Source organism: Wyeomyia smithii, chromosome 3 (genome assembly GCF_029784165.1).
Source record: "Wyeomyia smithii strain HCP4-BCI-WySm-NY-G18 chromosome 3, ASM2978416v1, whole genome shotgun sequence".
NCBI classification, from domain to species: domain Eukaryota; kingdom Metazoa; phylum Arthropoda; class Insecta; order Diptera; family Culicidae; genus Wyeomyia; species Wyeomyia smithii.
The window spans coordinates 222986601-223003844 of NC_073696.1; the positions used below are offsets into that span (position 1 = coordinate 222986601).

Here is a 17244-nt window from a genome sequence, read left to right on the forward strand (position 1 = left end):
TAGTATGCATGACATAGCAAAACGAAATGGAAAACACTTGAAATTGTGCTGCGTGTAAAAACATATGACAGTCAAGTGTGAAGCACTTCAGCTTAGAGTAGAGTTTTTTAAAAGGTAAAAAATGGCCGACTGCAACGAAATCTATCAACGTAAGATCCTCAAAAAGTATGGTTTCCCCAGCAACATTTGTGATATTATAATACGTAAGTAGATTTATTCGCAAATATTTTATTCATAGTGTAGTATATAACATTAGTTTCTATTTTTTTGCAGAGCATAAAAAAAACGTGAGTGATTTCTCAGAAATTGCAGGTTTTTTGACCGAGTTGCAGTTGGCTCGGATCGTGGAGAGCGAGAACCAAACCACGATTATTTTGCAGGTGGGTGCGCTTTATTTCTAAAACTTTATTTTAAAACATGTCGCAATGTAAGTTGCTATTGGGATTTAAAAAATTCAACTTGGGCCCATCGACTTGTTTTCCGCTTCGTTTTTCATATCCGTTAGGTTGCTCGTGATCCAAAAATGAAATAAAGAGACACTAAGCACTAAGAATTTAATTGATTGTCAAACTGGTCTAAAACTTCTATAATTTTTCTAAATGTATTTTCCTCTCTACAGGACAACGATCACGTAAACACATCAGCAACAGAACCATCAGTGGATCAGAAAGACTTCCTTGAAGAAGTAGACTCTGTTGGTTCTACAGACGATTGTGGTTCGAGCGAATTAAAAGTAAATGCATTTTTAAAGAGTTTTTGGTTTATCTCGAGTGATTGTATGTTTGCTATCAGACTGGAAAGAATTCTTAGTGTAGGTACACTGCGTTATTTCGTTTTCGTAACTGAGTTTTCTATCGCATACAGGCTGAGACACAAATCTAAGCTCAAAAAACAAGACGTCGTGCCAAGACTTTGCTTTTTCATGCTTCTCGACTTTTAATTTCTAAGTCCCAGCCACGGAGCTAACCAATTCCTTGAGAATATTCAATTCGCGTCTAATCAAGGATTTTGTGATCCAACAAAAGGGCTATATTGCTCATAAAAGTGTAGTTTAACGTTGTATCGCATAGCACACTAAATCCTTAAAATCCATCGCATAAGTACACTGAATACATCAAGGCGATACAATGTTGAATTCACTTCTATGAGCAAAGTTGCGCTTGTGTTTATTCTAATGTAGTGCGCAATAAAAAGCACTCACCTTTCAATTGAGCATATAAACAATTTCCGCCATAAAAGGCTGTCAACGATCAACCGCATCTGAACAAAATATAAATACATAGACAAAACATAACTGTAAAAGTGAACGTTTGAGGTGCAACATCGAAAAAAATTCGGCTCAAGAAAGAGAAATTAGAAATTTATTGCTGCTTGTTTGTGTTGTGGTTGCCAAGGACGTCGTAGGACGGATCATTGCCGCTTTGCAGATTTGTGTAAGTCATCTCTTTCGGCCTGCCATTATCCAATTTGTTGAAGAGCTTCCTAAGGCAGTGGCGATTACCCAGCAGAAACTCGGGTTGGATAGCAGCATAGCTGCCAATCGAGTATGTTTTAAAGCCTAGTTAGAGAAATCATGCATACGGATACTTAGTAGGTGTTTAAATACAACTGCGTCAGATGATTTATTTGCGTTCTAATAGTGGTACGGATTCCGATTGTTTGGCAGCATTTACTCGTTCGAAATATATCCATATATAATATATCGTGTATGTAACTGCAAACTAACAAGAACAAATTGTTACAGAGTATTATCCAGGGTAGTGCGTCACCCTTGCTGTTTCTGGACTTTATTCTACGAATTTTAAGAAAGCATCCCCGAATATTTGCGATGAAAGCTATGTTGTTTCTTGTGTCGAAAAGGTAAGAATCTTGATATACTCAATATACCGTTCAAACTGTTCAAAGCGATAAATTGAAAAAGTTAATTGATTTTCGTTAAAATAATTTCGTTGCAGATAGATGTACATCAACAACCACTTGATAGAGATACTGCCTTACATTTTAATGATTTCAGTCCGAACGTTTTGGAAAAAAATTTAAATTGCTCATTGCATCGGTAAACAGCTTTTAAACCTGAAAGACAGAGGGGTCGAGCTTTCAGAACCACGACAGTCCGAGCTAGCAGGAGTTGTTGCAGAGTGGCATTTGGCAAATCGCTCCAAATGCACTGCCAATGATATGCTAAACTATGCGCGAACCATAACATTTCTGTTCACGAGCGAAAAACAGGTATAAAAAACTATATCTATGTTACCTAATTCTAATAAAAAAATGTTATTTATTATAAGATTCTTCGTTCTTTGAAAGCTACATTTGAAAGAAAATCCAAACCTAAGCCCAATGTATATAAAATGTCTCAAAATGCTGCTTTTAATTTTCTATGTTCAATGCCACACGAGACCCATTTTTCTACCTCAAATTGTCATATAGAATGCAACTAAAAATCCAATTGAAATTATATTTATTTTTCCATAGCACTAATTATATATTCAAAACAATGCTCTTAAATATCAAATAGATGACACATGAAAACCTAGTGTCTTATTATTAAAGTTCAAGTGCGGCATTATGACTGAACCGTAAGTGTATTCCACGTGGATATGAAATGTTTCATCTATTAGCACAGATGTAAGTGGAATCCACTTCACAAGAACGTGTCGATTTTTTATAGTGTATTTAGTTTGATTGAATTAGGATCAAGAACGGACGTGAAAATGTTTCTCGTCGGAATTTTTCATCGTTTTTTTAAAGTTTTTATAAGATTTATTTTCTATCCGGAAAAGGGATGTGTCTACGTTTATTGAATGAAGGCCGCTGTTGTTTCGGTGTGAATTCCGAGTTTTTATTTGAATCGCGATGAAGTGTTCCGAGGGTTGTCGTGTACGGTTGAGGATAGTGCAATCACAGACTAACAGACGTAACACTGGAACCTAGCTCCATCGCCACAAAAAACGATCATTTCAAATTTCCAATCGAATAACAATCATCACGCGATAACGCCGTCTGGGGCGCTGTCATGCAGTCTCATACATATTTTGTGGTTCCCCATTTGACACATGCAGTAACGCTGGCGCTGATGTCGAAATACATGACGCAGCGCGAACATGACAGCAGATGGTGCTAGTGTTACTAACGTAAAGTACTGGAATCATCCGAACGATGAATTTATTGGAAATTTGTTCGAAGTGTTATGTCTGTTAGTCTGTGGTGCAATAATGTCGACGTATTTTATTTAGCCTTCCCGTCGCGTAATCGTTATATTTTAAGTGCAAAGGGTGGAGTAAAAGGTAATACGAAATGTGGCGGCTCCGTATTATCGGTGAGAGTGACGTCAATGTTGAAATCCGTGAAAGATTCGTGCAATTCTGTGGCTAATTTGTGAGAGCTGCATTTCTTTTTCGGTGGCGGAGCACGTTTCCCGCTAGCCCTTGCCTTGCCATAAGTGTGTGTGAGTAAGTGCAAGGTTGCTCTTGCGTGCGGCACGTTCTCGCACCAGCATGATGGTTCAGAGAGGACGCGAGAATTAAAGGATAAGTATTAGTGTTGGTGACGTTTTGCCTGTGTTTTTTTTTTGTTTGATTTGCATGGCAAAAGGGAACCAATGTTTTTTTTTCTGCTTTTCACAATTCCTTTTGTGGGGATGCTACATTTCTGTATACTGAACATCGAAAATGTTTTACAGATTTCCAGTATTAAAGTCTGTATAAAAATTTGTAAATTTCGTAGAAAATCGTAGGAATCTTTATGGCTTTACAAATCTGCAAACCGTAAACTGTATGGATGAGAAATTTATTATTCACAGATAAATTTAAATTTACATATGTGGCATCTCTGATTGTTATCGCGGTTTTTTAGATGCCGGTTTTGAAATTTTCTCACTCAATCGTTTACAGTAGGTACAGTGCGTACTGGGGCCGATGCTGTTCGGGTGACTGCGTCGAAACAGTTCAGGATGTGTTTTAACGCGCGTCAGTTTTCATTGTTGTTTTTTCTCCTCGCGTAATAAAGGACACATTTCGCGCCGCGTCCTTTGCAGTGTGGCGTCGGCCTAACATCGGCCTGTATTTTTAAGGGCGCGTTTGCAGTTCTGTATGTACATATACTTGTGTGGGAATTTTGTTTTGCACAGATTGGTCTGTGTTTGTGGCATCCCTGCTTGTGACCGCGGCTTCGTGGAAGCCGGTTTTGAATTTATTCAATCTACCGATTGGGCCGATGCGGCACTAATTGCGTCGAAACAGTTGCGCGTCAGTCTTCATTGTTGATATTATTTCCTCAGGTGAACGGAGACGCTGTTACGAACATTTTGAGCAGTTTTATGCCCTTGTTTTATGATTTTTCTAGCTTTTGAGTAAATACTGGAACACATAGACAATTTTAAATTTAATTAAGTAGAAATCTTGTCGGTCAGCATGACAAATAAATTTTGATTGCGATTGTTTTGGCATTTTGTTAAATCTAATTAGTACTCGGTCTTGTTAGATATGCATATTTGCATTTTTAAATTTTCTAGCTATGAATGCATGAAACTTTGCCAGTTTTTCATACTCAGTAGGTATCTTCGCTTTATTATTCAAGAAGTAAGTGGTAATCAACGCGAAATACCGTGTCTCCGCGCGTAGCGTCGGTAAGAGGGAATAGAGCGGTCGCGCATAACTTTCCGGGGTAAACGTGTTTTCGGCCCAGGTGAGCTTTGCTCAAATATAGATTTTCAGTGTGTTGTGACTTCCGAGGTGTACCAAACCATTTATTCGCAGACTGTCCACTAGAGATGGTCGGGTATGGGAAATTTGTTACCCGTGCCCGACCCGTACCCGACTAATCGAAAATTTTCAAACCCGTACCCGACCCGAACCCGTAGTCTGGTTTGTTTAAAAAACCCGTACCCGACCCGAACCCGAAAAATATCTATTCCAACTACCCGTACCCGACCCGTACCCGAAAGAAAACAACGCCGAAATTGCTTGAACCCGACCCGTACCCGACCCGTCCTGGATTTTTTTTTTTTACAAAATACCTGGGTACCTCGCACGTTATAAGCACTAATTGTCATATGTGGTTTCTCGAGATGATGGCCGGAGATAGACAAAAACCGAGTGTGAATGTGAACGCATGTTAATGAACCCAGAGTTCCAGGCGGATGATCCACTATAAGGAAGAGGTCCACTATGAAAAGTGCATGTCTGGTAAAGTTAAAAAAGCGACGAGTTTTATGTGAAAATCGCAGCAACCTGAAATCTTAATATTATAATAAAGTCAAAGTTAATATTGTTTATAACTTAAGAAAAATTTAATAATTCATTTGCATTTGCCAAAAACCTGTAATTTTTTAGTACAGATTCGGTGTCATCGATTCAATCTAAAAATCGGTATAACACAGATTTTTCTGTACATCCCTGGTCACAGTGCAAACAAAGACTATGCTATCGCTGTCAAATCTCATATACATATTTGCTTCGTACCAAACACAGTAGAGAATCGATGGCCATCCGCCTGAATTTTTTTTACGTCAGCTGTTTCATAATATTTTTCCTTTATTGCTATAATATTCAAGTGCCTAAACCCAAAATGTGGGTGAAATATCATGAGATCTGTTTTTTTATAACTTTTCGAAGTTTGGCATACTGACGTTTTTTGACATGTGTTTAAAAAAAATTCATTACTTTGAAACAGCTTCAATGATAGCTTGGATTTTTTTGGTGTCAAAGAAAAAGTTGATTCGTAGTTAGTTTGTATGTATTACCTATTTAGTTTTAATTAAAAAAAAATTTTTTTTCGCAAAATTTGGTTGATTTGAGGTGTTGTGCAAAAGCTACGTAATTTGTTTCTGTGAGGAGAAGGCCCTGTGGCTAAGGGTAAAAGTGCCAAAATCATTAATAATTAGGTCACCTGCTTTATGGACGGCCCCAAATAAAAAATGGAATGGAGATTGGTGTTCAGCACCCCAAAATTAAGTAAATACCATATTTCTGTCGCATTTATCCACACTTTTTTTACTTAACCAGCCCTTGTATTTAGTTGCCTTACTGTGCAATGCTCCGCGGTTTTCCTCACAAATATGAAAAAAGCCTGGCAAAAATTCCATTTAACTCAAAATGGTTGCAGGAAGAACTATTGACTTTCACATTAGAAAGAGATAGCATGATGTCATTCCCTTGGTGCAAACACTGCCGACAACTGTCAGAATAGGTATTGGCCGATCTCTCGTTGAGTGAGAATGGGCAATTTCTTGTTCGATCTTTTCGATTATCGACACTAAGAAAACACCTAGGTTTGAAATGTTAAAAATTATGAGAAATAATGCACGAAAATCAAATTACCCGTACCCGACCCGTACCCGACCAATTGAGAATTTTTCAAACCCGTACCCGACCCGAACCCGAAGCCTTGGTTTTTAAATTACCCGTACCCGACCCGAACCCGTAAAATATTTTTTTGCGCTACCCGAAACCCGACCCGAACCCGTCGGGTACGGGTTTCGGGTAAAAATACCCCTACCCGACCATCTCTACTGTCCACCCGTAGGTTCTATTCCAGCACGCAGTGATTCAGACTAGGTTCCGTTCGTTCGATAAATATCGTAAATAATTAATCGCGACAAAACATTGTAATTAATCGCCACCAAATATCGCAATTATTTGCAATTAATATCAGGATTACACGCGACTCGTCTGTCAACGCACACATCTTTTTTTTTCTTTTTCTTTTTTTTTCGTTCGATTTGAACGGCGATGGCCAAGCAAATAGGCCGTTTTTGAAGCTCTCTTGCTGACCGCTTGCAGTATGTGTTGATGGTCTATATATTTACTTTTTTCTTGTTTTTGGTTAATGCATATCTGGTTGCTTCGTAACATTGTGTAGTCAGCTGAGATAAATCAATGAGAGATACGTTTCGGTAGTTGCATAATGACTTCATAAACATATTTTCTAATATTGGAGTCTGTCTTGATTAGATTATAGGTCCGGTATCCTCGCGTGCGCTTTATTTTTGCGGTGTTACATCATCAACCGGAATAAGTTCGGATCGCGTTATGATTTCCGTAGAAGATATAATGAACTCGTACGCGCGATATTTGTTATTATGAACCCGGTATTAGAACTCAGCGCATCGTTTACCAGAACGAAACCTGCTGCAAACCTTACCCTTTCCTCCAACATCCCAGTGATTTCTCGTGGAAGTGCAGAGGTGTTCTCGGCTTCCAATAAAGCGAGTATCACGTCAACATATTCCCATACACACTCCTTCTTTGACCTGCATTCGGATGCGGCCGGCGCTGGTATTGCCTAATATAAAGATCAAGGTCACCAGTTTTTACACATTGAGGATAAATGTTAATCCCAAGCATTATCCATTGGTTCTCTGTGTAATTACAGCTGATCTGGCAATAACGGAGTAGCAACCGCGGGCGGTCAATCATGCTCATGCTCATGCTCATGCTCATGTATTTAGTTTGATTGAATTAGTTTCGTTTCCCAACTTATCAACCGATGTAATCTGGTTTCGTAAGATGTCGAAATTAATGTTGCAATTAATAAACCTCTTACGTTTGGTTCAACCAATATTGTCGCCAAACTAATCTACCTATTACGTCTGGTTTCGTACACAGGTTTAACGAAATCCGTTTACTGATCAACCGATTTAGTTGGTTCACGTCGACGCTATAGCTGACAGCGATGCCATCCCCGTGCTTTTTATCTTGTAACGTAACTCCGGGAATGGTGTAGTACCGCCACGAAAACGAATTCGACATAAGTGTCAATGAGCACTTTGATGCATAGTTTTTTGTTGTTGCACTTTCAAACTGTGCAGTCCATTTTGGTGAGAAGTGCCCAATAATATTATCGAAATATTTTTCATGAAGAAAAACGGTGTCTAGCCCCCAGGCAAGCAGCTGAGTTTTTAATCGGGCACTTTAGTGTGTAATGATGATGATTATGAAATAAGAGGAGCTGCCAGAATGTTTATTTGCCTTCAGGTTCTACCGGTTCTACTTACACTCAGGGTGTTTCGGTTGTTTCTAGTTTAAATTGTAACATTGGCATCGCTGATGACGACGATGGGTGATGTGTCAAGTCTTCAAAACAGAAATCCAGAAAATTGCTCATAGCTAAATTTACGCGATTGATAAAATATGTTTTTGTTTTAAAACATTGCGTTTGAGACGATCCGAAGATCAGCAGTTGGAGGCGGAAAAATGGCCAACGCACGGGAATTGTTTAGTCTACCGGCCGGGCCTGTCGATCTATGCTTCGACAAAAATGAATTCATGAAGGTAGGAAACTGCTTATCTTTTCTGATAAGGTATAACGGTAGGTTTCGATTCTTTTGCGTCCTAGAAAACATTTTCCGTGGATGAATTTCTGCACGAAAACCGCAATGCCGGTAGTTTGGAGATTATACGGGACGATTTGGGACTATACCTAAAAGTGCTTCGATCGGCCATGATAGAGCTAATTAATCAGGATTATGCAGATTTTGTGGATCTATCCGCAAATCTGATTGGACTAGATCAGCAAATCGATAGCATCGTGAGTCCAATCGAGAAACTAAAGGAAGAAGTCCTATCGGTGAGGGCGGCTTTGGAAGGAGCAATGAAAGATATTTCCGACTGCCTGGAGCAGAAGAAGACTTTGCGGGGATTCAAAAAAAGTCTGCAGAGTCTGGCGAAGGTTCGGGCAGCGCTGCTGAAATTAGAAAGTCTGTTGAAACCGGTTGACGATAACGAACGGGAGATTAGTCCGACATTGCTGGAGCGTGCGGCTCTAGAAGCAATCCAGCTGCAATTTAATGTGAAATTTTGCGGAGAGTTTTTAAATCAAGAACAGTTAGATAGCGCCGACCATTGGAAGAACAGTTTGCTGTCGCAAATGCAAACTTATTTTTTGAAAATGCTAGAAGACAAGGACGTGGAAGGCTTGGAGCGATGCCTTCGAATCTATTGCACATTGGACGAGTGTCGAACAGCCGAAGAAGTTTTCAAAGCAGAGATTGTCTCGCCTTACATGAATCGTGTTGTTTCTGAGAGTAATCTACAAAACTCCCCCCAAGGCCTAACAGGAATCTACAATCAGATTCTAGATTTCGTTTCGCTCAATATGAAACTGCTGCTAGATTTGACGAAGAAAAACGGGAAAGTCAAAGGTTACAATTTTGTGGTGAACAGCTTTTGGACTGAAGTGGAACGCCGCATGGAAACGAACATGTCGTCGATTTTTGCACCAGGAAATCCAGAATCCTTTTATCAGAAGTATCAATGCACTTTAGAATTCCTGGAACGGATCGAGTTAATATTGGAAGATCCTGATGAAGTGGCAAACTTCAAAGCCCACCCTCAATACAAGAGTTTTCAAGTTCGATGGAATTTACCAGTTTACTTTCAAATTCGCTTTCAAGAAATCGGTTCAAATTTGGAAAAAGTCTGCACCCGAGAACTGGATGCAACAAAATTCTTCAACCAGCAGATCAGTGCCAGCCAGTTCAATTTGCTGCAGTTTTCGATTGCTCTTACATGCATTTCAAACTGTTGGCAGGAAGGAATTTATCTACCGCAGTTGTTCCATCGGTTTATCAAGCTAACTCTACAATTGCTGTCTAGAATTACAATTTGGATCGACATAGCCATCATGATAGAGCCGACACTACCGTCAACAGAACAACAGCAAGAATCAGTTTCACTGAGACTGAAACTTCTAGCCACACTTTATTCGGATGTTAGCAACTTATCCCGAAAAATCCCACAAATAGTTAACCTAATTCATGATCGAGCCCCCAACCATCTTGCCTTGAGTTCCGCACAGTTGGACGATCTATTTTTCGATAACAAGTCAGCCCTAGCGACAAAACAGAATCGTCTCCAAACAATAATCGTTCAAGAGCTGGTACAAGCCAGCATCCCCTTCGTCAAACAGGTTAGCGACATTCCACGGTTGTATAGGAAAACCAACCGAGATGTACCAAGTCGTTGCTGTCAATATATGGAACAACTCCTTCAACCGGGAAAGTCCTTTCGAGAGCGCTATCAATCGATGGTAGGTGACGAACGACTGAAGGAACTCTTAGTAAATGTTTACAGCAATTTGACCACAAGGTGAGTAAATAAAGTAAATAAACCAACAAAACCCATTGATGGTTGTTTGCGATTTTGTCTTAGTTACTTTCAAGCAGTAGAGGAAGCGCTAATATCAGTCCAGAAAACTGAAGAATCTTTACGCCGACTTAAAAACCTTCGCGATCGCAACTTCACCAATCAAACCAACACCACCAGCAGCAGCAGCACTACAAGCACAATGACCGATGACGACAAAATTCGGCTGCAATTGCAAGTAGACGTGATATACTACGTGCAGGAAATTGAGCGTATCGGACTAGCTCGAGGAGAAATCGAAAAACTACCGGAACTCGTTCAAATGGTAGAGGAAGCTACCAAAATTAGAGTAAGCTCTCAGCAGCAATCATTAGTGCAATCGTGAAAAAAGTACCAGTTCTAACCGGGGAGTTCTTTTAACCGTTCAGCTTAAGTATTGCCAAGAACAGAAGAGACTATCCGCATGGATTTTCATTTCGATTCCAAGCTTATGTTTGTAAAATAGAGTTAGGAAAATAACTAAATAGTTCTGGCATACGAAAACAGACAAATAAAATAAAACAAAATGAAATAACCAGAACCTTTCGCATCTAAGATCCTTCCGCCTCGGCATCCTCTCGCATCATCTGCTCGATCAGTCGTTTCCTTTCCTCCGCTTGGCGCAGCTGTCGTAAAACTAAACTTTCGAAATCTCTCTCGGTGACTGTACTCGAACCTCCGGTACGAGAATTTTTGTTCTTAGGCGCATCTCCTATCCACTCCAGGCTGCAGGCATTGTCTAGTCGTCCTTTCTCATAGCTCACTGCCATTTCTGCTGCTTCCTGCGTTTTAAACTCCACTAAAGCGCTACCGTTCTTTTTCGGGCTCATCACTAGCACATTGATGTCGCCGTATTTACTGAGAAACTTATTTAAAACTGCTTCCGAGTAGCCACCGTTTGTCAGGTCGTCGCTGGCCGCTTTCCAACGAATCTTTATTCTATGCTTTGACGGATCCCAGCTCGATTTGGCAAAGCTTTGCATTGCTTTCTCTTCTCGCAGCTGTTGCCGCATCAACTCTTGCTCCTCTTCGATCAACTTTGAGCCTTCTTTGCGAAGCCGCTCGAACTCTTCCTGGAACAGTTCCTCCGGGGTCTTGTTGACTTTATAAAATCCCCCTGTTGCTTGTTCCTTTGCTCGCCTTTCCCGCTCTTCCAGATCATTTTTGAGCTTTTGTCTTTTGCTGTCCAGCTGTTTCGTCCGTAGCTGAGCGGCTTTTTTAGCACTCAGCAGTTTATCGTACGCCGCCCGAGCTGACTTATCGATCAGGATTTCCAACGCTTTCGACAGTTCTTGGAACAGCTCGGCAGCCTTTGGATTGTCGGGATTCTTGTCCGGATGGCATTGCAAAGCTTTTTTGCGGTACGCTTTACGTATCTACAAACATAATCGTTAGAAGGGTGTTGATGAATATTTTTTCGCACGATGAAAAAGTTTTTAATAGTTACCTCGGCTTCAGTGGCACTGATCTCGATATCCAGCAGACCGTACAAATCCGTTTCGCTAAACTTTTTAACGTCAACCATGATGGTTTGGAAGTATTACCTTTTACTAAGTACAATCTTACGCTTCGAAACGTTTTTAATTAGGATTTAAAGTAAAAGTAAACAGCTCTCCTCTTCGATTTGAACTAGTAAACATTGTATGGGCGATATGTGTATCGATATTAAAGCCGAAATTTCGCCAAACATGTGAAAAGGGTCTATGTGCCATTTTCGCGTTGACAGTGTGGTTGTTGTTTGGATGATTTTTGCATGCGAAAAAGAAGGAAGGAAATATTTTATGCCTTGTTCAGAATACACCTGATATCGCCAGATGATATCGAATATCACCTTAGATGTTCAGTGAGATGATATAGTTTGACATTTGCTTTATATAGTTTGACAATTGAAAAGAGAAGAAAGCAAAAACAGGTCAAAGCAAAACCAAGATAACAAGAGCAATGCAATTAGGATAGGGATGTCAGCTAGTTGGCTCGCATCAACGCGAACACTCATATGCAATTATCAAAATGTGCGGGATGACAGGAGCAAAAATATTTCCTTTCTTCTTTTTCGCATGCAACGCTATAAATTTGGTTTTTATTAGTTTTCGAACATGATAACCGCGATATCATGTAGCCGAGGTGAAATCCGATGACAGCTCGATTGTATGGGATAGCAGGTGATATGGAATAGCATGATTAGGTGATATGCGGTGTAGTTTGAACTAGAGATACTCGAGAAAAAACGCCAATAGAGCTTTCTACGCCAGATCTCACCAATACAGGGTTAGTCGTGTATCCTTATAAAATCGATTTGTTTTCAACCAAAAAATCAGCTGATATTCAATTTCGAAAAATATTTCAATTATGAATCCTAGTTCATTAGTGTTACCTGTTTTAACAAACTTTGTTTTAGTGAAAAAACAGAAGAAATAAAACTAAAAATCGGCTCACAACTTGAATAAAAGCTCTGGGTAGGAGGAAATATTTTGTTACCACCAGCGTGTTGATTATTTGCAACCAAAAATAAAACTTGTATTAGTGAAATCGACCACTAATACTAGCGCAGATAGGAAGGTCCATTGGGTTGTTTAGCTATACAGTCGTCGTCCGCTAACTGCAACATGTTTACATTGCAGTTATCGAATGCCGTTCGATAACTGCAACACTTGACACATGCCAAAATTTAGAGGGGGGTCCGTCACTACCATTTTTGTTTTCAATGATGTCGGAATGTATTTTTTAATGGAATAGTGACAAAAAATAGCAGAAAACTAAAATAGGAAAGCTTTTTGATTAATCAATTTGATAGACATATTTCCGCATCATAATTTATTACGGTTTAGTAACTACTTTACATAACCAATATGTAGGCGAGGATAAAATTCATCACTACAGAAGACCATTTTACGAGACGTTTCTGAACTCAATTCATGAATAAAATTTTTACAGAAAGCTCGGAACCGCTGACATAACACATGTAAAAGCAACATCAATGTCAGCAGGATCCGTGACACCTGTCAGTTCCTTAAATGGTCTATTCAACGCTAGGTCACAAAACATTGTTTGTGAACTATTATGCACTGCCTCACTGAGTAGTGAAAGCTAGCCAAACAATGCACGAGGAATTTTTTTTTCTCTCTTATAATATATAAGAGTTATATTATAATTATAACGGAAAGTGAACCACATAACATTGTGATTTTAAGTGTGCACTCGTAGAGCATAATTGTTGTATTATGCAGTGTTATTAATAGTGCATTATACATTTATGGGTGAAATGAGCGAAAAACGTTACGTCTTTTAAAAGAAAGAGTTACTGAAAACATGCAGACTTACCTTTTTTTTTAAATTTTCAACACTCGGGATTCTGAAATCGAAACACTGTCTTCACAAACTAACAAAAAGGCAATGGAAGAGATCAACCGATTCTTTGTATCGATTTTTGGATCATTTTTTCATGAATACACGCTCGACCATTTTCAATTCATATCGAATATCACTTTAGGTGTTCACACTACAGTGAGATGATATGATTTGACAAATGCTTTGGAGAAGAAAACAAAAACAGGTCAAAGCAAAAACAAGACAACAAGAGTAATGCAATTCAATAGCGCGGCTCAGACCCTGCTTTCAAGCCTCATATTTGACATGGTGATGGGCCAGGGTATGCAGAACATATCTGGGGTGGTGCCGTTGATGTGTTTTTCCATGTTTCATATACAATTTTTCGAATTACTTTTTGAATTACTTTTGGCGGTACAAACAGAGTGATCACGCTCATTCCAAGGCCCTACATTGTGTTTTATTGCCCTTGCCCTCGCGATGAGAAATTAAGATCCAGGTACGTGCTCTCTTACTACATTGCAGCACAACGCCTATCTTAAGTAAACTAGTGTACCGTACAGTGCCCATTTACCGTGAGGGTTCCATTCACCGCTCACTTTTCATTTGGAAGTTGTTTTTTTACATAACAAAAAATCGGCTAACTCTTATTTAGTTGATAAGATGACTTTTATTGCTGATCGCATTTAATGGTGCAGGAGGTGCAAATAGCAAAACTGTTAGTTTCGAAGCTCGCCGACTAAATTAACTTGGTTCTCGAGTCACACTCACAGCGACGTGGCAGTTCTTTCGTAATGCAGTTAGTGTGACTCAACAATGAGACATTTTGAATTTTTAACACAGTCGTCGTTCGATAACTGCAACATGTTTACATTGCAGTTATCGAATGCCGTTCGTTAGCTGTAACACTTGTGACAAAAAATAGCTGTAACACTTGTGGCAAAAAATAGCAGAAAACTAAAATAGGCAAGCTTTTCGATTAATCAATTTGATATTCATATTTCCGAATAATAATTTATTGCGTTTTAGTAACTTCTTAACCAATATGTAGGCGAAAATAAAGTTCATCACTACAATAAACTATTTTACGAGACGTTTTTGAACTCAATTCATGAATGAAATTTTGAAAGAAAGCTCGGAACCGCTGACATAACGCAAGTAAAAGCAACATCAATGTCAGCAGGATCCGTGACACCTGTCGGTTCAAAAAATGGTCTATTCAACGCATGGTCACAAAATCTTGTTTGTGATCTACTATCCACTGCCACACTGAGTAGTGAAAGCTAGCCAAACAATACACAAGGGATATTATTATAAGAGAAAACTCTTATATTAATTACGGAAATTGAACCACATATCATGGTGATTTTGCTTCATTGATTAATAGGAAAGATCTCTAATCTCCCATCTAGAATGAAGAGACAACAAGTAAACGAAATCGAAAAAAAAATGAAATGTTTACAGAGATTCAACAATTTTCATTTTCAAATGTATTTAGAATCCCTCCGCGAGATCTGTCATCTTTGACATCAGATTTGATGCTAGTAAGAAAAGTACCCATTTTCATGTCGATTTCACTCAACGGCGTCGTTCCGTGCAGGAAGCCAGTTTTGAGTAGTTGTAGATTAATTCAATAGAAGGTATATAGCACTAAGAGTAACAATACGGCAAAAATACCCAACGTTTAGTTCAATATTTTAAACTATGCCTTCCCGCATAATCAATAACCATTAAACGTGCCTAACAACTAGTTCTGGGTATATTCACGACCATGTGGGTTATCGTAAAACCATCTGGACTATAATCCGTTTATATTTTTTATTTATGCGGGTTGGGTAGATTTCAGTTGATTTCATTCGATTGAATCAATATTAGTTGAAAAAGCGGATAATTGAAAAAAAAATCTATAAAATCTATCTCAAAACCTACTCACGTACCTTTTAATTTGGTGTCACTGGCTTCAATAATTTCCTCTTTAAGTGCCTCCGTTCCTAGATCCATTCTTACAATGCAATTTTAATCTTCTTCTTAATTGGCGGCTATTATTTAAAAACAGAAGCACAAAAGCACGTTCGTCACTTAAAATCACCAATTTAAAACCAAAACTACCAATATCAAAGAAATCTCTGCCACTTTCTCGAAATCAATTTCATCACGCAGGTTATGAATTTTCAACCAGTTTGATTTTTCATCCAATATTGAGTTCAAACTACTCAATATTGACTTTTTGACAAAACACCATCATTGAGTCAAAGCGTGTTTAAAATAAATTAAGTTGAAATGACTCAGCGATAGCATTGCAAAACCACCCAACACGTAAGTTGTATAAGATTTACATTATTTCAGGTAGTTTGTACCCTCCGGTTGGGTAGATTTTGTTTTCCGTGTAGATTTGATATTAAAATATTGTTTGAATTCTTGAAATTCTACCAGATGACGCTTTTTACATATATATATAATGGTTCATAATCGGCTTATCTCTTGAATCGACCTTTGTGCTTGGATAAGCTTTTTTTGCGTAGCTTAATGGAAACGTCTGTCAATTCTAAAACCGATAATATTTTCAGTGTACTTTTCGCTCGAATATCGATACCGAGATTATCGATACAAGTATCGCTTATTCTAAACATTACTGGCATCCCTGCGTGACATGCTGTTTATATGGAATTTGATAGTTTGTTTTTGTATCTTTAGATTCAAACTTTAGTTCATTCCTGCATTTATTAAAGTTTATATCAAACCAGAGTGTAGACTGAATATACAAATACCAACGAACTTTGGATTACGCGAATAGTACCGAACTAAAGTGCGTTGCTATGTTTAAATTTACGAAGGAACTTTCATTCGCCGGTTACCTGTTAATCGTTCCTAGTGTCAGCGTCGGCAACGTAGCCCAGTTGGCCGTAGATCTACTGATTGAAACACTTAAAATGCGGAAGATTGGTCTACTGTGGCATCCGGCTTTAATTCCAGTTGTTGGACCCGCTGCTTATGAACACGATACGGATAAAATCACTACAACGGCTGAATTGTATGTTTCCGAAGAGAAGAAGCTTCTCGTCCTGCAGTTGCGTGCTCCACTAGTAGGAGCATTGCAAGCAGATTTCGTTGACAATCTAACCGCCTTTGCTCGGGATAAGCAGTTACTGGAGGTGGTAATACTAAGCAGCAGCTTTGCTCACGAAAACCATGAAGTCGGTGCCCGCCCATACAGATATCTGGCCAACGAATCGTATCTGACGGAGCACGCCGAGAAACTTCAATCTCTACAGTGGACCAGGCAGGAGGGAAATGTAATTCATGGGGGAGGATTTGCGGTTGGACTATGGAATGCCTGCAGTGAGAAGCAGCTTGCCAGCTTAGTGCTGTTCAATTACGTTTCCGAAGGAGACAACACAGCGGATGCTGTGCAGTTGGTTTCGCTTCTGGATCAGCTTAAGCAACCGTTGCTTCCGCGGGAGGCCGAGGGCACACAGCTTAAGTTAGCCATCCCAAGCTCCTGGAAACACATGTACGGCAATGCCGCACCATTGAATGTTTACTGAATAAACAGATGCATTTGAATACAGTTGTTTTTCAAACTTAGAGAACTTCTACTAGCCTTTCGATTGAATGGGGGATGGCATCTTTGTACGAAGATGACACAACATGAAATAAATTTCAGTTTTAACGCTTACTTGAGCACTGATAAAAATTTCGAAAACCTAAAACCCTATCCCAACGGTCATAACAATTTCCGCATTGGAGAAAAATACCAGAAAAATGGGTGCCAGATCTCTGAGTAACTGGTCAC

General features: G+C 39.1%; 3 protein-coding genes across 3 annotated transcripts; 2 read left to right on the plus strand and 1 right to left on the minus strand.

Annotated features, from left to right (window-relative positions):
* The first annotated feature begins 8027 nt into the window (after nt 1–8027).
* On the plus strand, nt 8028–10658 carry LOC129731244 (conserved oligomeric Golgi complex subunit 2). The gene is made up of 3 exons (XM_055691084.1): nt 8028–8273; nt 8338–10088; nt 10152–10658. The coding sequence occupies exons 1-3, from the start codon at nt 8196–8198 to the stop codon at nt 10468–10470; spliced, it is 2148 nt and encodes a 715-aa protein (XP_055547059.1). The 5' UTR covers nt 8028–8195; the 3' UTR covers nt 10471–10658.
* LOC129731245 (dnaJ homolog subfamily C member 17) lies at nt 10534–11771 on the minus strand. The gene is made up of 2 exons (XM_055691085.1): nt 11572–11771; nt 10534–11500 (listed from the first exon to the last, which is right to left on the minus strand). Exons 1-2 carry the CDS (start codon nt 11647–11649, stop codon nt 10676–10678), a joined length of 903 nt encoding a protein of 300 aa, XP_055547060.1. The 5' UTR covers nt 11650–11771; the 3' UTR covers nt 10534–10675.
* A 4337-nt stretch (nt 11772–16108) lies between these two features.
* LOC129732267 (proteasome assembly chaperone 2) lies at nt 16109–17015 on the plus strand. Its single transcript, XM_055692985.1, has one exon. The coding sequence runs from the start codon at nt 16268–16270 to the stop codon at nt 16994–16996; it is 729 nt and encodes a 242-aa protein (XP_055548960.1). The 5' UTR covers nt 16109–16267; the 3' UTR covers nt 16997–17015.
* The last annotated feature ends 229 nt before the right edge of the window (nt 17016–17244 follow it).